The 22,802-nt window shown below is 57.5% G+C and overlaps 2 protein-coding genes across 2 annotated transcripts; one reads left to right on the top strand and one right to left on the bottom strand.

Moving 5' to 3' along the window:
* Nucleotides 1-2,067: 2,067 nt before the first annotated feature.
* On the top strand, nt 2,068-13,191 carry CD276 (CD276 molecule). Its single transcript, XM_083871063.1, has 8 exons — nt 2,068-2,097; nt 5,567-5,690; nt 7,153-7,503; nt 9,438-9,734; nt 10,564-10,704; nt 11,480-11,521; nt 12,027-12,062; nt 13,087-13,191. Exons 2-8 carry the CDS (start codon nt 5,657-5,659, stop codon nt 13,107-13,109), a joined length of 924 nt encoding a protein of 307 aa, XP_083727189.1. The 5' UTR covers nt 2,068-2,097; nt 5,567-5,656; the 3' UTR covers nt 13,110-13,191.
* Nucleotides 13,192-16,168: 2,977 nt separating this feature from the next.
* INSYN1 (inhibitory synaptic factor 1) lies at nt 16,169-22,181 on the bottom strand. The gene is made up of 2 exons (XM_083870629.1): nt 22,078-22,181; nt 16,169-16,836 (listed from the first exon to the last, which is right to left on the bottom strand). Exons 1-2 carry the CDS (start codon nt 22,147-22,149, stop codon nt 16,201-16,203), a joined length of 708 nt encoding a protein of 235 aa, XP_083726755.1. The 5' UTR covers nt 22,150-22,181; the 3' UTR covers nt 16,169-16,200.
* Between the last annotated feature and the right edge of the window lie 621 nt (nt 22,182-22,802).

Genomic DNA, 22,802 nt, shown 5'->3' with positions numbered 1-22,802 from the left:
CCTTGGTGCTGTCACCCTGGGTGCCCAGGTCACAGCACTCAGCCTTTCAGCAGCTCCCTCACTGCAGAATCCTCCCTTGCCTGCCAGGGAAAAAAAGCCCCAAAACATGGAATGGTTTAAATATAGCACGTCTGGAGTTATTTTAACTTGCCTTTTAATTTTCAGCTCTCCAGTTTTGGGTGTTGCAGCTTTCCCCTGTAATCAAAAGGGTGAGGAGCTTCCTTTGCTCTGCAGAAAAAAAAAAAAAAAAAAAAAAAAAAAAAAAAAAAAAAAAAAAGGCCCAAACCACCCTCGTGGATGTTCCCTTCCAATGCCACAGCTCCCAAACTTTTGGGTTTTCCCCCATTGTCCCCAGCAGCACTTTCTGCCCAGCACGGTGTGGGACAGCTGGTTTGGGGAAATTATTAACCAGGATTTTCCCAGGAAGCAGCCTGGGCTCCACCTGGCAAATTCCAGCTGCCTTTTGTCCTCCCCAGAGGACATGGCTCAGCCTTCCTGCCTGGTTCTGTGTGCGTCATCCCAAATTTTAGGTCTCCAAAAATCCCTGGTTCCCTGCACCTTGTCCTGAGTTTGAGATCTCCAAAATCTCTGGTTCTGTGCACTTCATCCCAAATCTGAGGTCTCGAAAATCCCTGGTTCTGTGCACCTCGTCCCAAATCCGAGATCTCCAAAATCCTTGGTTCCCTGCACCTCATCCCAAATCTGAGATCTCGAAAATCCCTGGTTCCACACACCTCATCCCAAATCTGAGGTCTCGAAAATCCCTGGTTCCACACACCTCATCCCAAATCTGAGGTCTCGAAAATCCCTGGTTCCATACACCTCATCCCAAATCTGAGATCTCCAAAATCCCTGTTTCTGTACACCCCAATCCCCTGGGGCTGCATGTCCCAGCTCTGAGGGCTTCACCTGGCTCCATGCACCCCGTTTCCCCAGCCCTGTGCCCCCCAACATTCCCTGCCTCTGTGTACCCCAACTCTTTGGATTGCTGTGTCCTGGTCCCAGGCCCCGTTACCCCAACATCTCCCAGCCTGCTGTGCTCTGCTCCCCTGGCTCCTGCACCCCAAATCCCCAATGCCCTCAGTGCACCCCAATCCCCCAGCTCTGTGCCCCCCAGAGCCTTGACCCAGCCTGGATCCCAACCCTCAGGTTCCAGACACCCCAAATCCCTTTGGCCTGCTGCTCCCCAACACTCACTTTGTCAACCTCAGTCCCCTAACCCCAGGTCCTCAAGCCCCTGGCTCGCTGCTCCCCAATCCCCTGTGCACCCCAATCCCCCAGGCTCCTCAACCCCTTGGCTCGCTGCTCCCCAATCCCCTGTGCACCCCAATCCCCCAGGCTCCTCAACCCCTTGGCTCGCTGCTCCCCAATCCCCTGTGCACCCCAATCCCCCAGGCTCCTCAACCCCTTGGCTCGCTGCTCCCCAATCCCCTGTGCACCCCAATCCCCCAGGCTCCTCAACCCCTTGGCTCGCTGCTCCCCAATCCCCTGTGCACCCCAATCCCCCAGGCTCCTCAACCCCCTGGCTCGCTGCTCCCCAATCCCCTGTGCACCCCAATCCCCCAGGCTCCTCAACCCCTTGGCTCGCTGCTCCCCAATCCCCTAGGCACCCCAATCCCTGGCTCGCTGCTCCCCAGTCCTCATCTCCAGGCTCCCCAATGCCCAGCTCCAATCTCCCCGTTCCCCATTCTCGGCTCCCCAGTCCCCTGGCTCCCCGTTCCCCATTCCCGGCTCCCCAGTCCCCCGGCTCCCCATTCCCGGCTCCCCAATCCCCATTCCCGGCTCCCCAGTCCCCCGGCTCCCCAGTCCCCTGGTCCCCAGTCCCCATTCCCGGCTCCCCGTTCCCCATTCCCGGCTCCCCAGTCCCCTGGCTCCCCAATCCCCATTCCCGGTCTCCCCAGTCCCCCGGCTCCCCATTCCCGGCTCCCCGGTCCCCGGGCTCCCCATTCCCCGGGCTCCCCATTCCCGGCTCCCCGGTCCCCGGGTTCCCCAGTGCCGGCTCCAGGCTCCTCCCGCGCGGTTCCCGGCAGGAAGCGGCCGCAGCCAATCGTGCGGGGGCCGCCGCCCGCTGCCCGCGCTGCCTCCGCCGCCGGCCCGGTGAGTGCCGGGGCTCGGGGCGCGGCCCGGGGGGCTCGGGGGGCTCGGGGTCCGGCCAGGAGCGGGGCTGTGCCGGGGCTGGAGCCGCCCCGCTGCCGCCGCCCCTCCCGCGGGCCGTGGCTCGGCGCCGGGCGGGGTTCCGAGACGGACGGAGGGAGGGAGAAAGGGAGGGAGGGAGGAATGAATGGGGCTCCCCTAGGCCGGGGCAGGTGGGACTGGGGGGCTCGGGGGGCCCCGCGGGGGTCGGGAGGCCGTGGGGGTCCCCCCGGGCCGGGCCGGGGCGGGGCAGTCCCGGGGCGCAGGCGGGGGCTCCGCGGCGGGGGTGGGTGCAGGGCCGGTGGCAGCCCGGGATGCTTGGAAATCCCATTGGAGCCGCTCTTTGGGGTATCCGGGGCTGAACGCGCCCCGCGCCTGGGGCACGGTCCCGAAGGAAGTGCTGCTTCTCCTTTTTCCCGCGCCGAGACAAGGGGTAACCCACCCACCCTCCCTTCCTCCGGGCCGCTGCTGCATCCTGAATCCCAATCCCTTCCTCCCGGCAAGGATCACCTCGAATCCTTGTCCCTTCCTTCTGTCAAGTATTGCACCCCAAATCCTCATCCCTTCCTCCTTCCCAGTATTGCATCCCAAATCCTCATCCCTTCCTCCTTTCTAGTATTGTTCCCCATATCCTCATCTATTCTTCTTCCCAGGTATCACCCCAAATCCTTATCCCTTCCTCCTTCCAAATATCACCCCAAATCCTCATCCCTTTCTTTTTCCCAGTATTGCACCCCAAATCCTCATCCCTTTATTTTTCCCAGTATTGCATCCCAAATCCTCGTCCCTTCCTCCTTCCAGCTGTCACCCCAAATCCTCGTCCCTTCCTAACCCCAAACACCACACCCCGAATCCCTGATGAGATTTGGGGGCTGTATCCCATTTTTCCACGCCCCCATCCCCACAGAGTCCCAAGTGAGGGATTGCTGCTGCATGCCCAGAAGTTGAGCAGGAACTAAAAATAGTCCCGAGCAGAGCCAAGCTCTTGGCTCGAGCGGAGGGGCAGAGGGGGGGCTGACCCAGGCACCCCAAAAACTGGGATTGAGCTGGACTGGGAGGCAAGGACTTCTTGGATCCGTAGGTGTTTCCTTGACACCTCAAGGTGATAATTTGGGGATTATAAAAAAAATTGGGAAGGGGTGACGTATGATTCCCAGGGGATTTAATTATTCCTTGGGTTTCCAGAGGGTTCAGCCACCCCTGGCACGAGGGCATCCCCCTTCCAAGGGAAGTTTTTGTGGGATTCCTTTTATCCCAACTTGAGCTGAGGTGTTTTGTCCCCAGGTCTGGGGAAACTGAGTCACGGCACGACTGCAGCGGGAGGGCTGGGGACACGAGTGTGTCCTGAGCCAGCCTGGCAGGAACTGCAGGTCAGCAAACCTGGAAAAGAGGATTTGTTTACCATCCCCAGGAAAAGGGAAGGATTCTGAGGGGGATGAGTCAGGGTTTCCCTCTCATGGACAGGGAGTGATGCCCCATCGCCCCTTCCCACCACAGCTCCCTCCTTCCCGGCTGCCTGGGATGTGTCCAGTCGGGAAAAGTTAGGGATAGGGCTTGAGAAAAAAACTGGATTATTTGCTTTGTCTCATTCTTGGGAGGGAAGGAGAGGGGAAGGTCTCTTAGTGCACTTGGGGTAGGAACGGGCCTCAGTGTTCCCCATTCCCTGTACCTCAGTTTCCTCCTTGTGCCCCAGTTTCCCTCATTCTTGGTGCTTCAGTTTCCCCCATTCTCAGTGCCCCACTTTTCCCCTTGTGCCTCTGTTTCTCCCATTCCAGGTGCCTCAGTTTCCTCCTTGTGCCTCAGATTCCCCCATTCCTGGTGCTTTTGTCTCCCCCATTCCCGATGCCTCAGTTTCCCTCATTCGCTGTACCTCAGTTCCCCTCGTTCCTCAGTTTCCCCCTTCCCCGTGCCTCAATTTTCCCCATTCCCTGTACCCGTTTCCCCCTTTGTTTCTCCCTCGTGCCTCAGTTTCCCCCGTGGCAGCTGAGCCGAGCCGCCCTTTGGCGTTTTTCCCAGTTAAAGGGGATTTAGGGGATGAGGCTGAAGTTGTTCCCGCTGCACCCCACAGATGCCAGTGCCGTGACCCCACAGATGTGCCAGGGGCTGCGGGCGGGGCAGCGGGACCCTGGGACAGGGAGGGGACAGGGACAGGACACAGCGAGACCCTGGGATGGGATGGGACAGAGACAGGACATAGCAGGATCCTGGGATGGGATGGGACAGGGACAGAAAGGGGACAGGGACAGGACAGAGTGGGACCCTGTAATGTGCTGGAACAGGAGCACAGGGACAGGGAAGGTACAGGGAGGGGACAGGCAGAGGACACAGTGGTACCCTGGGATAGGACAGTGATGGGACACAGTGGGACCTTGGCATGTGCAGGGCCAGGGAGGGGACAGGCAGAGGCGCCGCTGTCCGGAGCTCATTCCTGCCGCGAGACGAGTCACGCGGGATCCTCGGGCGCTTTGCCCTCACCTTCCCCACATCCAGCTCCGGTTGAATTTCCCCTTTTCCGGGGCTGTCCCATCCCGGAGGTTTTCCTGCCGCGGGCAGGGATGAGCCTCGCTGCCCTGGAGCCGGGAATCCCCAAGCTCTCTCTCCCTTTGAGCTCCTCCCGTTGTGTTTGGAGCGAAATTCCGCCCCCGGGAGCGAGCTGCCTCCTCTGGGAGCACGGGATGGAACGGCCCGGCGCTGCAGGGAAAAGCTGGGAAAGACAGGAACAAAAGGGGAGGAGGAGGAGGAGAAGCGGCAGCGGGGAAGGGAAGAGGCTCACGTGGCTTCCCCAGGGCACGGCCGCCTCCGGAGCTGCCCCCGGTGCCGGGAATGCCGCCATCCCTTGGCCCAGCCAGGCTGGAGCTGAACTCCTGCCCGTGGTTTACTGAGGGGGTGGGGGATCCCCGGGAAAGGCCGGTGAGAGATCCCGGGAATGGCTTCTGTGGGATCCCCGGGAATGGCTTCTGTGGGATCCCCGGGAATGGCCAGTGAGAGATTCCGGGAATGGCAGGTGAGGGATCCCCAGGAATGGCTGGCGAGGGATCCCAGGAAATGGCCGGTGAGGGATCCCCAGGGAATGGCTGATGAGGGATCCCCAGGGAATGGCCGGTGAGGGATCCCCAGGGAATGGCTGATGAGGGATCCCCAGGGAATGGCCGGTGAGGGATCCCAGGGAATGGCCAGTGAGGGATCCCAGGGAATGGCCAGTGAGGGATCCCCAGGGAATGGCCAGTGAGGGATCCCCAGGGAATGGCTGCTGAGGGATCCCAGGGAATGGCTGCTGAGGGATCCCGGGAATGGCAGGTGAGGGATCCCAGGGAAGGGCTTCTGTGGGATCCCTGGGAATGGCTTCCGTGGGATCCCTGGCCTGGTTCCCTTCCTTTGCTCCATTTCCCTCCTTCCCAGCATCATCTCAGCGTTTCCTTGTGTTTTCCCTCAGCTCAGGGTTCCCAGAGAGGATCCTCCCCGCCAGGATTCCCGGGGCTGTGCCTGCTCCTGCTGCCTCATTCCAACTTTCCTGGTGCCAAGGATGCTCTTCCCACTGCTCGTGCTGGCGCTGGCAGGTGAGTGGGGCTGGGGGGCCGGGTGTCACCACCCCACAGGAGATGTCCTCAGTGCCACCTGCGTGCCCCGGGATGGTGGCAGCTCCCAGCTGGGTCTTGTGCTCCAGCCTCAGGTGTCACCTCCTGTCAGGGGACACCTCCTTCCTTCCCGGGGCTCCCGCTGAGTGGCAGAGCCAGGGGAGGACTCAAGCCTGCCAGATTCCTCTTCCCAGGAGAGCTCTTGGCAGTGCCCGCTGCAGACCCGGCCAGGCTGGCTCCGGGGGTTTATTTTTATCCATCCAGAGCTGGGATCCTGGGGACGTGCCTGGGATGTGCCTGGAGCCAGGCCGGCTGCCCCGTGCCCTTTCCGTGCCTGTCTGTCTGTCTGCAGCCCCTGGCACGGCTCCTTCCTGTGCTCCTCATCCTCCCAGCATGGTATCCTCCCAGAAATTCCCTGTCCCGTCCCTGCCCTCGTCCCCATGTGGGTGGTGTTTGCCATGGGAACGGGCTGGAATCATTCCATGGCACTGGATGAGTTGGAGTCATTCCATGGCACTGGGATGGAATTGGAATTGTGCCATAGCACTGGGGTGTGCTGGAATCGTTCCGTGGCTCTGGGGTGTGCTGGAATCGTTCCGTGGCACTGGGATGGGATTGGAATGATTCCATGGCACTGGGATGGGGCTGGAATCATTCCATAGCACTGGATGAGCTGGAATCATTCCATGGCACTGGGATGGGGCTGGAATCATTCCATGGCACTGGGGTGAGCTGAAATCATTCCATGGCACTGGGATGGGGCTGGAATCATTCCATGGCACTGGGATGGGGCTGGAATCATTCCATGGCACTGGGATGAGCTGAAATCATTCCATGGCACTGGGATGGGGCTGGAATCATTCCATGGCACTGGGATGGGGCTGGGATCCTGCTGTGCCACTCCTGTTGGCACCGTGCTGGAGCTCTGGTGCCACCTAGTGCCTGCCAGCCTGACCAGGGCTGGCTCCTCCTGGGGACAGTGTCCCCACCGCTGCCACCCGCTGTTGTGTCTCCGTGGGGACAGCCCAGGCTCCGTGTCCCTGAGCAGGTTTGGTGCCCATGGCTGCTCCTGGCAGCCCAAGGTGCTCCAGTTTGGTGCTGGATTTGGGATTGTCCCCCTTCCATCAGGGTGGCATGGCTGGGGACAGTCCTGAGATGCCACATGCCAGCGTGTCCCTCCCATGGTCATTGCTTGGATGTTATCCAGATTTGGGTGCTCCTGGCAGCTCCTGGCTGCTCCTGGCTCCAGCTGAACCCCTGGTTTGGTGCTGGATGTGGGATTATTCACTTCCATTGGTGTGGCATGGCTGGAACAGTCCTGAGGTGCCACCAGCCCACACATCCTTCCCACGAGCATCCCTCTATTTTCCTGGACGTTATCCAGGTGGAAAATTCCGGGGTCGCTCCTGGAGGTGTCCCAGCTCATCCTCATGCCCTCCCACAGGTGCCATGGAGATCCAGGTGCCGGAGGAGCCCGTGGTGGCCCTGTTTGGCCACGACGCCACCTTGCTCTGCTCCTTCTCTCCCGAGGCCAACTTCAGCCTGGCCGAGCTGAGCCTCATCTGGCAGCTGACGGACACCAAGCGCCTGGTGCACGGCTTCTCCGGGGGCCAGGACCGCCTGCAGGACCAGGGCCGGGGCTACGCCAACCGCACCTCGCTCTTCTACGACCAGCTGGCCCTGGGAAACGTGTCCCTGCTGCTGCGGCGTGTGCAGATCGACGACGAGGGCAGCTTCACCTGCTTCGTGCGTGTGCGCGACTACGACAGCGCCGCCGTCACTCTGCAGGTGGCAGGTGAGGGACCGGGACGGGGGATGAGGAGGTGGGGGAGGAAGAGGAGGTGAAGGTGGGGGAGGAAGTAAAGGTGGAGGAGGTGGAGGAGGAGGTGGAAGTGAGGGAGGAAGTGGAAGTGGAAGTGGAGGGATTAGAGGAGGAAGAAGAGGAGGAGATAGAGGAGGTGGTGGTGGTGGAGGAGGAAGAGGAGGAGGAAGAGGAAGAGAAAGAGGAGGAGGAAGAGGAGGAGATGGAGGATGAGGTGGAGGTGGTGGAGGAGGAGGAGGTGGAGGAGTTGGAGGAGGAAGAGGAAGAGAAGGAGGAGGAGGTGGAGAACGAGGAGGAGGTGGAGGACCAGGTGGAGGAGGAGGAAGAGAAAGAGGAGGAAGAGAAAGAGGAGGAAGAGAAAGAGGAGGAGGAAGAGGTGAGGGAGGAAGTGGAGGTGGAGGAGGTGGTGGAGGAGAAGGAGGAGGTGGGTGAGGAAGAGGAGGAAGAGAAAAGAGGAGGAAGATGAGGAGGAGGAGGTGGAGGATGAGGTGGAGGAGGTGGTGGTGGTGGAGGAGGAGGAGGTAGGGGAGGAAGTGGAGGTAGAGGAGGAGAAGGACAAGGAGAAAGAGGTGAGGGAGGAAGAGGAGGAGGTGGAAGAGGAGAAGATGGAAGAAGAGGAGGTGGAGGTGGAGGTGTTGCTAGAGGACAGGTAATGAAGGACACGCATGCAGTCAGTTTTCTGGGTAAAAAGAGGGGCATTTATTTCTTGACCTCAATGTATATTCTGGACAGTGACCAGGGATTGGACAAATGAGCTTGACACCTCTCCAACCACACTGGTCAAACTAGAAGTCCATCAATTGTCCCTCCTCCAGAGAGGAATGTAAACAGGAAGAAGTTTATGAAACATTACTTTTGTAATATAAAAATCTGTGAGAAACTCCAGTACAAAAATGCAAACATCAGAAGGCTGAAAAAGATCAGGGTGACACAGAGGTGGAGGAGGAGGAGGATGAGGTGGAGGAGGAGGTGGGGGAGAAAGTGGAGGTGAAGGAGGAGGAAGAGGAGGAGGAGGAGTGCTGCTATAGGACACAAAGGAAAGACTCCAAATATTTCAGAAGGCAAAGAGCATAGAAAAAGAAGGTTTTATTTTATAATTCTTACTACCTTTTATAAGGTATTCTGATACAGACTTAACATGGTTGGTGAATAGGAACAACACCTCTCGAATGCCACTGGTTAAACTAGAGAAACAGCAAACACCACCTGAAGGATTGTTTTTGGAAAGAAGAGTTGTTTGCCGAGATTGTTTTGAGAAAAAGCTTTCTTGAGAAATTTTTCCTTGGAAAAAGTTAGCAGCTGCTAGCAGGCTAAAATCTCTCAGACCCAGAAATATCAGGCCCATGGAGGAGGAGGAGGAGGAGGAGGGAGAGGAAGAGGAGGGGTTCCCCAGCTTTGCCAGCCTGGCTGTGGGCTCCCCCAGGAGATTGGGGACCAATGGCTGTGCCTCACCAAAATCTTCCTGGGGGAGATGTAGAGGGTGTCAGCTGAGGGGCTGCCTGGGCCAGCAGTGACCCTCCCAGCTGAGGATGGGTTTATCAGCTGAGAGAGTCACTCCTGGTCCAGGCAGGTCCTCAGCCAGGAGCCTCTCCATGGCAGCAGGGCATGGATCCTGCTCCCCCGGGAATATTTTGGGGATGGGCTCTCCCACATGGTAAATCCATCTTCAGCTGAGGGTCACTGCTGGTCCAGGCAGCCCCTCAGCTGGGACCCTCTCCATCTCCCCCACTGATGGGTTTATCAGCTGGGAGAGACCTTTCTCAAAATATTCCTGGGGGAGATGGAGAGGGTGTCACCTGAGGGCCTGCCTCAACCAGCAGTGACCCTCAGCTGAGGATGGATTTCTCAGCTGGGAGAGCCCATCCCAGTCTCCCAATCCTCACACCAATTCCCCCTTGTCCCCTCAGCTCCCTACTCCAAGCCCAGTGTGCACCTGGAGCCCAGCAAGGACCTGAAGCCGGGTGACGTGGCCATGGTGACGTGCCACGCGTCCCGCGGCTACCCCGAGGCCAGTGTGCTGTGGCAGGACAGCCGGGGCACCAACCTGACCGACAACGTCACCACGTCACAGGTGGCCAACGAGGAGGGGCTGTTCGAGGTGCGCAGTGTCCTCACTGTGCTGGTGGAGCCCGGCGTCACCTACTCCTGCCTGGTGCTCAACGCCGTGCTGCGGCAGCACGGGCACGCCTCCGTCACCATCACGGGTGAGTGCCCGGGGACAGGGGGACACACAGAGCCAGCCTGGAGGGCTGGGGGAGGTGACACGGGCACACAGAGCCGGCCTGGAGGGCTGGGGGAGGTGACACGGGCACACAGAGCCGGCCTGGAAGGCTGGAGGAGGTGACTGTGGTGACACCGGCACCCAGAGCCGGCCTGGAGGGCTGGAGGAGGTGACTGTGGTGACACCAGCACACAGAGCTGGCCTGGGGGTTGCTGTCCAATATCCTCATTCTACGTCTGTGCCCCATGGACCCACAGGGGTGACCTGAGGCTGAATGGATGGAGGGATGGATGGATGGAGGGAGGGATGGATGGTTGGAGGGATGGAGGGATGGAGAGATGGATGGAGAGATGGATGGGAGGGAGGGAGGGATGGATGGATGGATGGATGGATGGATGGAGGGATGGATGGATGGATGGATGGATGGATGGATGGATGGATGGATGGATGGAGGGATGGATGGATGGATGGATGGATGGAGGGATGGATGGAGGGATGGATGGATGGATGGAGGGATGGATGGATGGAGGGATGGATGGATGGATGGATGGATGGAGGGATGGATGGATGGATGGATGGATGGATGGATGGATGGATGGATAGATGGAGGGAGGGATGGAGGGAAGGTATAGATTTGATAATGGATCATCCTGGATGTTGGGATCATCCTGGATGTGGGATTGGTCACCCTGGATGCTGGGTCCCCCTGGGTCACTCTGGATGTGGGATCACCCAGCTGTGGGGTCACCCTGGTGCGAGGTCACCCTGGCTCCGGGCATTGATCCAGGCGCTTTCCCGTCCCTCCCCGCAAGGCCAGCCCCTGGCATTCCCGGCGGTGGCCCTGTGGGTGACAGTGGCCCTGGCCGTGTGTGTGGTGGCCCTGCTCGGTGTCCTGGCCTTCGTGTGCCACCAGAAAATCCGCGAGAGCTGCCGGGAGGATGAGGAGCGCACAGGTAAATCCAGGGAAACCAGGATGGATGGGGGTGGTGGCACCTGCTGGGGGACACTGGGGGAGTGGCACTGTGACACCTGTCCCAGAGAGCCATGCTGGCCACAGGGAGCACTTCCCACCCAGCTCTTCCCAGCACATCTCCCCCTTTTCCCACTCCCGGGACATCTCTGGAGGTGGCTCTGGGCTCCTTTCCCATGTCCCTCTCCCATTCTGGGCTGTATTTCACATTTTTATGGGGCAGTGTTGGCACCAGAGGGGGATTTTTCCCTAAACAGCTCCAGAACAGCTGTGGGAGCGGCTCTGCCACCCTCAGGAATGACCTTTTTCCATGGGTTTTACTCCCAGTTTCCCACTGCTGGCTGCACACCCTCAGGAATGACCTTTTTTCCATGGATTTTGCTCGGCCAGAAGCTGGGGAGGGCCCCTTCCTGCCAGCCTGGGAAGCAGGGACAGGAATTTTTCCCACTGGAAACAGCAGCAGAGGGTTGGGAAGCTCCCCGGGTCGTGGTGGGTGCTGGAGGGAGGGAAGGGCTGAGGGGGTATCCCAAGGTGTGGGGGATCCAGGGATCTGTCTCCATGTGGCAGCTGTGCTAAAAACACAGATATCCCTCAGAGCTGAAGCTTTTCCCGCGGGGATTTTCGGGAATGTGCTGCCCTGGCTGGGGGCACACCCCTGTGGAAAGCCCAGGATCATGGGGATGCTCCAAGGGGCACCCACAGAATCCCAGGAATGGGGTTTGGAGGGATTTTCCCACCTCTGGATCATTGTTTTCCAGGGCCAGAGGAGCGGGATGAGGAGGGGGAGGAGCCCAAGACAGGTGGGTGCCCGATCCTGGTGTGGGGTGGCACCTCTGGGTGCTTGGCCCTTTCTGTATTCCCAATTTTTCCAATACCCCTGACCTGGCAGATCCCAGATAAACCTCCCCATTCCTTAATAAAATCTCCCAATTCCTTAATAAACTTCCCCATTCCTAAATAAAACTTTCCCATTCCCAAATAAAATCTCCCAATTCCCAAATAAAACCTCCCAATTCCCAAATAAAATTTCCCAATTCCCAAATAAAACCTCCCAAATCCTCAATAAAATGCCAGAATTCCATCATGAAACCTCCCAATTCCTGAATTTCCCAGCATCCAGCAGGTCCATGATGTTCCTAGGGATTCCCTTTATCCACCAGCACAGGAACAAACCCTTGGAATTCTGCAGGGAAATTGGAAATGGGTGTCACTCTTGGGGTTTATTCCCCAAAACATGGGATCTTGGAGCCATTTCCTTTGGGAAGGGGATGGGGTTGACCATGGGATGTTTTTCCCTTTTCCCAGCTCTGCAGCTGCTGGAAAACACGGAGAGCAGAGAGGGTGAGTGGATGTTTCCTGCAAATCTGGGATAATTCCTGGGTCTCTGGTGATGTTTTCTCCCTAAAATCCATGTGGGAATCATTCCTCAGGTTTCAGGGGGGATTTTCCCCTCCCTATTCTCCTTTTCCCCTGGGTTTTCCATCAGTTTTTCCCAGGTTTTGGTTTCTCAGCTCCCGTTTCCAGCCCGGTTTGGGCTGTGCTGGTTTTTCCTGGCATCCAGCAGCTCCTGTATCCCTCGTCTCCTTTTCCCAGCCACTCTGGGATGGGGAAAAGCCTCCTGACACCCAGCCCTGGGAGGAATTGGGGGTTTTCTGGGTGGGTTTCCCTGGATTTGCTGGGATGATGGGAATTGGTGGGGTTGGTCCTGCCATTCCAGGGAGCCCATGGAACTCCCAGCAGCATCCTGTTGCTGAATTCCAGCTGGAATTACATGGGAATTGGCACCTCAGCTCCTGTTGGTGCCTCTCTCTGTTCTCCCAACCTCCTGCCCTCATCCCAGCCTGGAAAAGGACACAGAGTTTTCCAAGCCTGCTCAATCCCATCCCGAAATACTGATCTTTCCTCTTATTCCCTCCCTCTCCATCAGATCAGAGCTTGGCCTCTGCTGCTGGTGAATCCCTGCTGATTCTAGTATGGGGAATTACCCCTTCCTAGTTTTATCGGTGGGAATTAACCCTTCCCAATTATCTCATATCCTCGGGAATTATCCCTCTGTCCTCATTTCCCAATCCCATGGCCTCCCATTCCTGGTGCAGATCCCACTTTTCCAGCAGAAACGAGGCTGGAACAACATCTCCCGGAATTTCCAGCCGGGAGTGGGGATGAAGGGATAAAACCACGCCCAGGTGCGATTCCCAGGGTCTGGAGCAGCCTGGGGAGGGGGGAGCCCTGTATTCCCGAGAGCTGCTGCACCCCAATAGTTCATTAATTCTTTAATTTATTAATCTAGTGGTTAATTAACCCCAGCCCGGGAGTTCTCTCTTCCTGGTGCTCCATGTCTTTCCTCTCAATTCCTTTTCCCCAGGTCGGGAGCAGGAGATCGATTGACGGCAGCGGGGTCCCCCTGGAGCCCCGGCCCCTCCCGGATGTCCCTGAGTGGGGACAGCCCCGGTCCCCCCCGGATGTCCCTAAATCGGGACCGCCCCGGTTCCCCCCGGATGTCCCTGAATGGGGACAATCCTGGCCCCTCCCGGGTGTCCCTGAATCGGGACAGCCCCGGCCCCTCCCGGGTGTCCCCGACCCGGGACAGCCCCGGGGCGCCCCGGCAGGGAGGACCCCGAGCTGCTGCTCCTCCTCATCCCATTCCCGTTCCCCTCCCCCCTTCCAGGCCTTTCCCGGGGACAGGTGGAGTGAGGATCTGTCCCTGTGTCTCCGTGTCCCTCTGTGCCCATCCCGGGGGGACATCCCCCCGTGCCCTGCTCCGAGTGTCACCCTTCCCGAGCCCGGAGCCTCGAGAATTCGGCCAGAGTGCTGGGGGCAGCGGGAGCGGGGCCGGGATCTCCCGCGGGATCTCCGGGCTGAGTGGGGACACTCCTGTCCCCACACGTGTGTTCCTCCGGACTCCTTCTGGCCTTAACCGCTGGATCCCGGCGGGGTTTGTCCCCCCGGGAACGATCCCGGGGCATTTTTGGGAAGGGCGGGGCAAGAGACACCCGCTGGCCGGGTGAGGTCCTGCCGTGGGGACAGCTCTGGGGACATCCCCAGCTCGTTATTCCCGTGGGACTGGGGGCTCTGTCCCCACCCCGAGTGCTGCTGGAGCGTCCCAATCTCGCTCCGGAATGAGGGAAGTCCCCGAGAGCTCCTTGGGTCGAGTCCTTGAAAATCCGGGATCTGGAGGGTTCCTCGTGCCTTGACAAATAAATTTGGGACCGTGTTGGTTGATCCTTCCCAGCTCCGTGTGCTCTTTGGGGTTTGGCCGGGAAGGGTCAGGATTCCCAGAGGAAAAGTTTTCCTGTGCCTGTGGGGCATGGGTGGGTTCCACCCCGGAGGAAAATCCCACAGGGACGCCCCAGCTGGTTCCCAAATTGAATCCAGCTGCCCAAATGGGGTGGGAATTCCCAGGGGATCCTTTCCGGGGCCCTTCCTGAATCCCCTGTGGGGGATGATGATTTTTGGTTGTCCTTCTCTGAGCTCTGCATCCCAATGGGAGAACATTCCCGAAATCCTGCTGGGGAGAGGTGTGCTGGCCTCAGGCTGGGGTCAAGAGGGACGGATGGTGGATCCGGAGGGGTGGATGGTGGATCCAGGGAGATGGATGGTGGATCCACGGGGATGGATGGTGGGATCCAGAGGGATGGATGGTGGATCCAGAGGGACAGATAGTGGGATCAGGAGGGATGCATGGTGGATCAAGAGGGATAGATGGTGGAACCATCCCGGGATTTGATCTCCGGCCGGAATGAAGAGCAGCTCTGTCCTTCCTGAGGTGCTGAGATGGAGCCGGGGTCTCCTTCCTGGTGAGAATGGGATCAGTTTTCTCATCCCAGACATCCCTCAGCCGCTGCCTCCAGCTCCCCTAAATCCACTTTTCCAGAGGCCTCTGCTCCTGGTGGCGCTGGTTTATGATCCCAATCCCAACCCCAGGATAGGGAGATTTATGGATCATGGGATCAATCCCACTCTTCTGGGTGATGGCTGGTGATCTCCCACCACTGGGGACACTGGGACACGCCTTGGGGACACCATCCAGGGTCAGTACTGGGATATCCTTGATTGGTCACCTCAGGGACCTCATCCCACATCCCTGGTCCCCAATGGGATGGCATCCATGGTCACTGCTGGCTGGGATTGGGATGTGGGAGACAAAAATGTCCTGATCTACACCCTCACAGCCACACCCTCAAAGCCACACCCTCAAAGCCACAGCCCTGGAAGCCCCTCCCAGTGCCCAAAGGGTTAAAGGCATTGGGACAAAGCGTGGGATATTCCCGTGGGAACCCAGGCTGGTCCCCCCCAGTATTCCCAAAAAATAACAAATCACTGGGATCCAGCACAATTTTTCTGGGGAAAGGTCCTTTTCCCTGCTTGGATTGGGGTCGGATCGAGTGGAATTCTGCACATCCCACAGTCCCGGCTCTGGGATGACACCTGGAAAAGCTCCAGGAATGCAGCTTCTCCCACCTGGATTGACAGTCAGGAGCCAAGGTGGAGGTTTTTGGCTCAGAAAAACCTTGGGAAAGCCTCGTGCCAGGAATGCTCCGGGATGTGAATGTCCTGGATCTTGTCCCTGTGGGAAAAGGCACCGGAGGGAAGGACACCGGGACATTGTCCCGAGAGCAGCTGCTGCTCTGACCCCTTTGGACACCTTGGAAAAACTGAGAAAAACGCCCAGGGTGGATTTGGAGCTCCAGATTCCTTCCTTTTCCAGAGCCAGACCTGATTTCTTTCCCTGAAAAATCAGCGTTTGGATGTGGAAAAGTGGAGTTAGGGAGCTCAGGAAATGCTCCCTAATTTTTCTGGCATTTTCAGATGGATGAATGACTCAAGGTCAGGGATGTTTCCAGCAGAAAAGTTGGAAATTCAGGGGGAAGGAGTTCCCAAGGCCAGTTCCTCATTCCTGGGGGGTTTTGCTGATCCCCTCATTGTCTCTCTTGGAGTTTGGAATGACATTCCAGTGACATTCCAGTGACATTCCAGTGACATTCTGGTGACATCCCAAGGATACCCTGGAGCCATCCTGGTGCCATCCTCACTCCCCTTAGCCAGAAAAGTCCAATCCCACTGATTTTTCTTAAACCAAACAGGGATAACACATCTCAGAGAAGGGAAATTCCCCCTCCCCGATCCTGCCAGCCCCTCCAGCCTTCCCACATCCCAATTCATGCCCCCTTCCCAACCTCTGGAAGAGCTCCTGGCACATCCCTGTCCTGGTCAGGATTTCTCTGTGACGGATGATTTATTGAGCTCCTCCTTTCCATAAATTAAACAAAAAGCATTGAAAATTCCCTGAGCCTGGAAAACCATCAGGATGTTGGGATATTGGGATATCGGGGTATTTGGTGCCACCTGCTCACTCGGCGTTTATGAGGAGTACGGATTTATTGAAATATATATTTATATTTATATATAGATCTTTTCCAGCCCCTTTTCCAGGGATTTTCCCCCCTTCCCCAAACCCTTCCCACACCCGGATCCGGGCTCAGTTTTTGTTGGGAATTCTCTGCCTGGCCGGGACGTACGGCAGCAACGTCTGCGTGCTCTTATCGGCCACGGTCTGGGTGCTGCTGTTCCTGGTGGCCCTGCGGATCGGGATCGTGCCGGGATTCCTCGGGAGCTGCTCCCGAGGCCCTTTCCTGGCGGGATCGTCGGGAATTTCGGTGCCGTCATCGGCGTCGCCGTCGTCGTCGCAGCACAGGGCGTGGTAGAGCACCTTGTCACTGAAGCGGACGCGCTCCCGCGTCCCCGCTGGCCGCGGCGCCGGGATTTTGGGAATGGCGGCGCTCCCAAAACATTCCTCGCTGGAGGAATCCGGGGTCCCCCCGCCCCCGCGGGGGCCGTTGGCCAAGGGGACCCCCCCGTTCATCAGCCGGGCTGGCGGCGGCCGCGGAGGCTCCGGACAATCGCCGGGGTCCGAGGGCGTGGAGGCGTCCAGGAAGGAGCAGAATTCCCAACTGTCCGAGAGGATGTCGGAGGAGGCGAAGTCCAGCGGGCCCAGCTCGAGGCTGGCGCCGCCACGGTCACTGCTGGACGTGCTGCTGGCCGTGGCCGGAGTCCAAGCGTCCGGCTCCAGGTCCAGAGCAAAGTCTGACGTCAGGCGGTCAATCTGGGACACGACCTGTGGAGACGGGAATGGACATGGGATGGATGGAGGGATGGATGGATGGATGGAGGGATGGATGGATGGATGGATGGAGGGATGGATGGATGGATGGATGGATGGATGGATGGATGGATGGATGGATGGAGAGATGGATGGATGGATGGATGGAGGGATGGATGGATGGATGGATGGATGGATGGATGGATGGATGGATGGATGGATGGAGAGATGGATGGATGGATGGATGGATGGATGGATGGATGGATGGATGGAGGGATGGATGGATGGATGGATGGATGGATGGATGGATGGATGGACGGACGGAGGGAGGGAGGGAGGGATGGATGGACAGACCCAGCTCCTCCCCTTGGATTTCCACTTTTTTTTACCACCCCAAAACTTCCAGGGAATCCCTCCATCCCTCAAGCTTTAGCTTTGAAGTTTGTTGGGAATACCCCCAGGGAAGCCTGGAAATCAGGAAAACACCCTTTTCCCCTTCCAGGTCCCTTTTCCTTTTATTTTCCTCTCTTTTTTTGGGAAAAGAAAGGGCTAAAGTTGAGAAAGAGAGTGAAAAAAGGGATTTTCTGACCTCTTCGTTTTTGGGACAAGGAAAACTTGGGAGGAGGCTGGGAATCTTTGGGAATAGCCCATTACCAAATGGTTCTGCTGGAATGGGATCTCCTCTACTCCCACCGGGAGTTTCAGTGCTGGGACAGGGTCACCGTGTCCCCATCACCTGCAGTCCCTTCCCAGCCTCACTGAAGGAATGGGATGGAGCAGGGACAGCGGGAAATGCATCCCAACCCCAATCCTAATCCAGGCTCCATCCTGGGACTGATGCCACTCACGGCTGTCCCCATCCTAATCCCAGCCCCATCCCAATCCTGTGGCCATCCCGGATTGGTGTCACTCATGGCTGTCCCCGTCCCATTCCTGTCCCCAATCCTATGTCCATCCCAATCCTGGCCCCATCCCAGGAATGGTGTCACTCATGCCTGTCCCCATCCCAATACTGTCCCTATCCCAATCCTGGGACTGGTGTCACTCACAGCTGTCCTCATCCCAAACCTGGCCCCACCCCAATCCCAATCCAGCCCCATCCCAGGACTGGTGTCATTCATGACTGTCCCCATCCCATTCTTGTCCCTATCCCAATCCCAATCCTGTCCCCATCCCAATCCCAGCCCCATCCCAGGACTGGTGTCATTCATGGCTGGCCCCATCCCAGGATTAGTGTCACTCCAGGCTATTTTTAGGATCATTCCCTATTTTAAGCTGGGGGTTAAATCCCTCATTGACACTCAGCTCCCGCGGGGGATTTACACGGAAAGAAGGATTTGGGATTTGTTCCCTCCCCTTTCCTCCCTCACTGAGGCTGGCAGAGCTTTTCCAGCTTGGGGGGGGGGAGAAAATCTCCCCAATTCCCTGGGAACATCCCCAGGGACTCATCCCGAATGTTCTCCCCTCTTTATCGGGGGAAAGTCCCCCCAATTCCCCAAGAATATCCCCAGGGACTCATCCCAAACCTCATCATGTGTTTATAGGGGGAAAATCCCTCCAGTTCCCTGGGAACATCCCCAGGGATTTATCCCAAACCCTCTTTCCGGCTTGTAGGGGACAAATTCCCAGGAAATTGGGAAGGATTGATCCCCCACAAGCAGGGGAGGAGGTTTGGGATCAGGGAATTGGGGAGGAATTGTTCCCTCTGAGCACATGAGGATGTTCGGGATGAATCCATGGGGATATTCCCTGGGACTGAGGGGGATTTTTCCCCCTCCAAGCAGGGGAGGATGTTCAGGATGAATCCGTGGGGATATTCCCCAGGAATTGAGGGGGATTTTTCCCCCTCCAAGCAGGGGAAGAGGTTTGGGAAGAATCCCTGGGGATCTCAGGCAGATGTGGGACAGCTGGAGCCCCACCATTGGGGTTTTTTTTGGATTTTGGGGATTTTGGCTGCAGACCAAGCCTGAGGTCCTTGCAGAGGGTTGGGATCGGTGGCTCCAGATCCTGGATTTTGGGCTGGGATTGGAGGGGTGGGATCCAATGGGATCAAGGGTAGGATCTGATGGGATCAGAGGGGTGAGATTTTGGGATTGAAGGGATGGGATTTGACAGGATCCAAGAGGTGGGTTTTAATGGAATCCAAGGGTGGGATCCAATGGGATCAAAGGATGGGACCTGACAGGATCCAGCAGTAGGATCTGATGGGATCCATCCAAGGATGGGATCTGGCAGGCCAAGGGATGGGATCTGATGGGATCAAGGGTTTGAGATCCAATGGGATCCAAGGGATGGGATCTGACAGGATCCAAGGATGGGATCTGACCCCCTCCATCCCCACAGGGATTTGGGAAGAGGGTTGGGAAGTGGATCCAGGGCTGGGATGGGGAGCTCCAGGCCCAGCACTGCCTGAGGGGGTTCCCCTCCCTGCATTCCAGAGGGCTGGAAGGGTTTTCCCAATCCCAAGCCCAACACCTCGTCCTCCCAGAGATTTTGGGGTATGTCCCACAATCCCCCCCTGCTGGTCCCATCCCGAGCACCTCTGGCCAGGCATTTTTGGGATCCAAAGCTTTTCCATGGAATTCTGGACTGGGTTGGGCTGGAGTTCTTAGATCGCACCCTATTTCCAGGGGCAGGACACTTCCCACTGTCCCAGGTTGCTCCAAGCCCCAAAGTCCAGCCTGGCCTGGGACACTGCCAGGGATGTTTTTTCCAGCTGGTTTTCCAGGCTAGAGATGACCTGGATCTGTCCAGGAGCTAAAATTCCCTGGCCCTATTCCAAATCATTCATCCCAAAGGCCCTTCCTGGCATCCATCCCTGGAAAAAATCCCAAAAACCCAGCTCCCAAAACCCCCCAAATCCCAGCTCCTAAAATTCCCAAACTCAGCTCCCAAAATCCCCCAAATCCCAGCTCCTGAATAATTCCCACCCCTCTCCCAAAGCTGATGTTTTGGGGATAACAATCCCCGCACCTTCCCGAGCATTCCCAGTTAATCCCCTATTGATCCCAGCATTATTAAGGGATTTATTCTCATGGAGGAGGATTTTTCCAGGGAAAAGGCTGGGAGGGAACCCCTTGGGGTGCTGGGATCCCGTTGATCCCATTCCAGCAATTCCAGACTTGATGGGTCCATCCCATGGGAATTCTGGGGGAGATTCAGGGATTTCTCCATCCAAAGATTTTAAATCACCATTTTCTCCAGCTCAGAACACCCAGAATAATTCTGGACACAAACAGACGGGAAGGAAGGAGGGACACTGGGAAAAGAGGGATGTCACAAGTCCAGGACACTTTGGTGGCCCCGAGGGGACCTCAATCCATGATCCCACCTCAGCTCGGGGCCACCAGCCAGGGGCACCCTGAGTCCTCCATGGGCACACTGCAATGTCACCAGAGCCAGGACTGTGGTGGCCCTGAGAGGAGATGGGCACTGGCATGGACATTCCAGAGCCTCCATGGGGACGCCTCAGTGTCACAAGTCCAGGACACTTTGGTGGCCCTGAGGGGACCTCAATCCATCATCCCACCTCAGCTCGGGGCCACCAGCCAGGGACAATCCAGAGATTCCATGGTGGCTCCATGGGGACATCTTAATGTCACAACTCCAGGACGTTGTGGTGACCCTAAGCAGAGATGGACACTGGGATGGACATTCCAAAGGATCCATGGGGACACCCCAGTGTCACAAATCCAGGACACTTTGGTGGCCCTGAGGGGACCTCAATCCATGATGTCACCTCAGCTTGGGGCCACCAGCCAGGGACATCCTGAGTCCTCCATGAGGACACCCCAATGTCACCAGAGCCAGGACACTTTGGTGACCCTGAGGGGACCCCAACCCAAACCCATCCCACAAATTCCCAAATTTTGTGTGGTTTTGGCGGGGGGGGGGGGGGGGGGGGGGGAAATGGAGCTCTGGATTTTGGAGTTCTGGGTTATCCTGGTGGGACCAGTGAGATTTAGGTGAGGAACCTGAATTTTGGAGTGTTTTGGATAAATTTTGGGATCAAAAAAGGGGAAATTTGGATCAATAAAGAGGAGAATTTGGCTTAAAAATGGGGAAAATTTGGCTCAGAAGAGGGGGAAATTTGGATCAATAAAAGGGGAAAAATTGGATAAAAAAGGGGGAAATTGGGGTCAAGAAAAGGAAAATTTGGCCAAAAAAGGAGAAATTTCAGCTTGAAAAAGAGGAAAAATTGGATCTGTGAAAGGGGGAAATTGGGATCAATAAGGGGAGAATTTGGATCAGAAATGGGGGGAAATTTGGCTAAAAAAAAGGGGAAAATAACAATCAATAAAATAGGGAAATTGGGACCAAATATGGGGTGAAATTGGGAACAATAAAGAGAAAAATTGGGATCAATAAAGGGGAAAATTGACTCAAAAAAGGGAAAATTTGGATCAATAAAAGGAGGGGAAATGGACTTGAAAAAGCAGAAAAATTGTCCCGAGAAGGGGGAAAGTTAGGATAGAAAAAGAAGGAAAATTGGAGTCAATAAAAGGGGAAGATTAGGATCATAAAAGGGGAAAATTGAGATTAATAAAAGGGGAAACTGGGATAGAAAAAAAAGGAGAAATTCGGATCAATAAAGCAGAAAATTGGCTTCAAAAAAAGGGGGAAATTGGGATTGCCTGTTTTCCTCCTTTTTGGAGGGAAAATCCAGCTCAGCCAGGTCCCTGCTGGGGCTGGGCACTGCGGGAGCCTGAGGTGGATTTTGCAAACCATTGCAAATTTCCTCCTTTTTTGGGGGAAACTCCAGCTCCTTTTGGGACCAGCAGCATCCCAGGAGTTTTCCTACCTGGGGATTTTGGAAATCAATAAAAGGGGGGAAATTTGGCTTGAAAAAGGGAGAAAATTGGCCAAAAAAAGGGGAAAATTGGGGTAGAAAAAGGGGGAAATTGAGGTCAATAAAAGGGAGAAATTGAGGTCAATAAAAGGGGGAAATTGGGATCAATAAAAGGGGAAAATTAGCCAAAATTTCCTCCTTTTTTTGGGAAAATCCAGCTTATCCAGATCCCTCTGGTGCTGCCACTGCTGCCCCATCCCGAGCTGGGAATGGGGAAAATTGGGACAGGACCCTCCCAACATTATCCCGGGGGTTTTCCAGCCTCGGGATTTCACAAATGATGCCCAAATTCCCTCCTCTCTTTGGGAAAATCCAGCTCAGGGATTCCACCGAGGCGGGAGCTGGGAAAACCATCCCACAGACCCTTCCCTTCTTTGGGACCCACACAACCCCCGTTGTTTCCGTACCTCGCGGAGCTCCTTGGCCACCTCCTTGAGCTCCCGCAGGATGCCCTCGAGCTGCCCGATGACCATCCTCATGCGGCCGCGGATGCGCTCCCGCTCGCCCTCGCCCTCGCTACGGGCGCTGCCGGTGCTGCTGCCGGTGGTGCCGGTGCTGCCGGTGCCGCTGCCGGGCCGCTCCCGCTCCCGCTCCCGCTCCCGCTCCGCCTGCCGCCGGCTCGGCGAGTCCATCCTGCCCTACGGGCCGCTGGCCATCGTTCCCCGGGGGCCGCTGTCCGTCCCGCTGCTCCCCGCCCGGCCCGGCCCGGGCAGCTCTCACCATCTTAACGCCGCCCGCGGGGAGGGGACGGGCGGGTGGCGCGGGGGTCACACCGCCGGCAGCGGGACGAGGAGGAGGAGGAGGAGGAGGAGAGGTGGGGGTTGGCCGGGCAGAGCAGCTCCAGCGGGAAACGGGACACAGCGCGGCGCCCTGGCCCCGAGGACGGCCGTGCTGGCGGGTCCGGCCGTGGCTCAGCGCGGGTGTCACCTCCTGCGGGGACACGGGGACAGGGCAATGGGGAAAGGGCCGGGTGTCACCTCCTGCGGGGACACGGGGACAGGGCAATGGGGAAAGGGCCGGGTGTCACCTCCTGCGGGGACACGGGGACAGGGCAATGGGGAACGGGCCGGGTGTCACCTCCTGCGGGGACACGGGGACAAGGGGATGGGAAAGGGCCGGGAAAATCCCCTTG

This window comes from Zosterops lateralis (genome assembly GCF_965231275.1).
Source record: "Zosterops lateralis genome assembly, chromosome: 13".
NCBI lineage: Eukaryota > Metazoa > Chordata > Aves > Passeriformes > Zosteropidae > Zosterops > Zosterops lateralis.
This window is presented reverse-complemented; position numbering and strand designations above follow the sequence as displayed.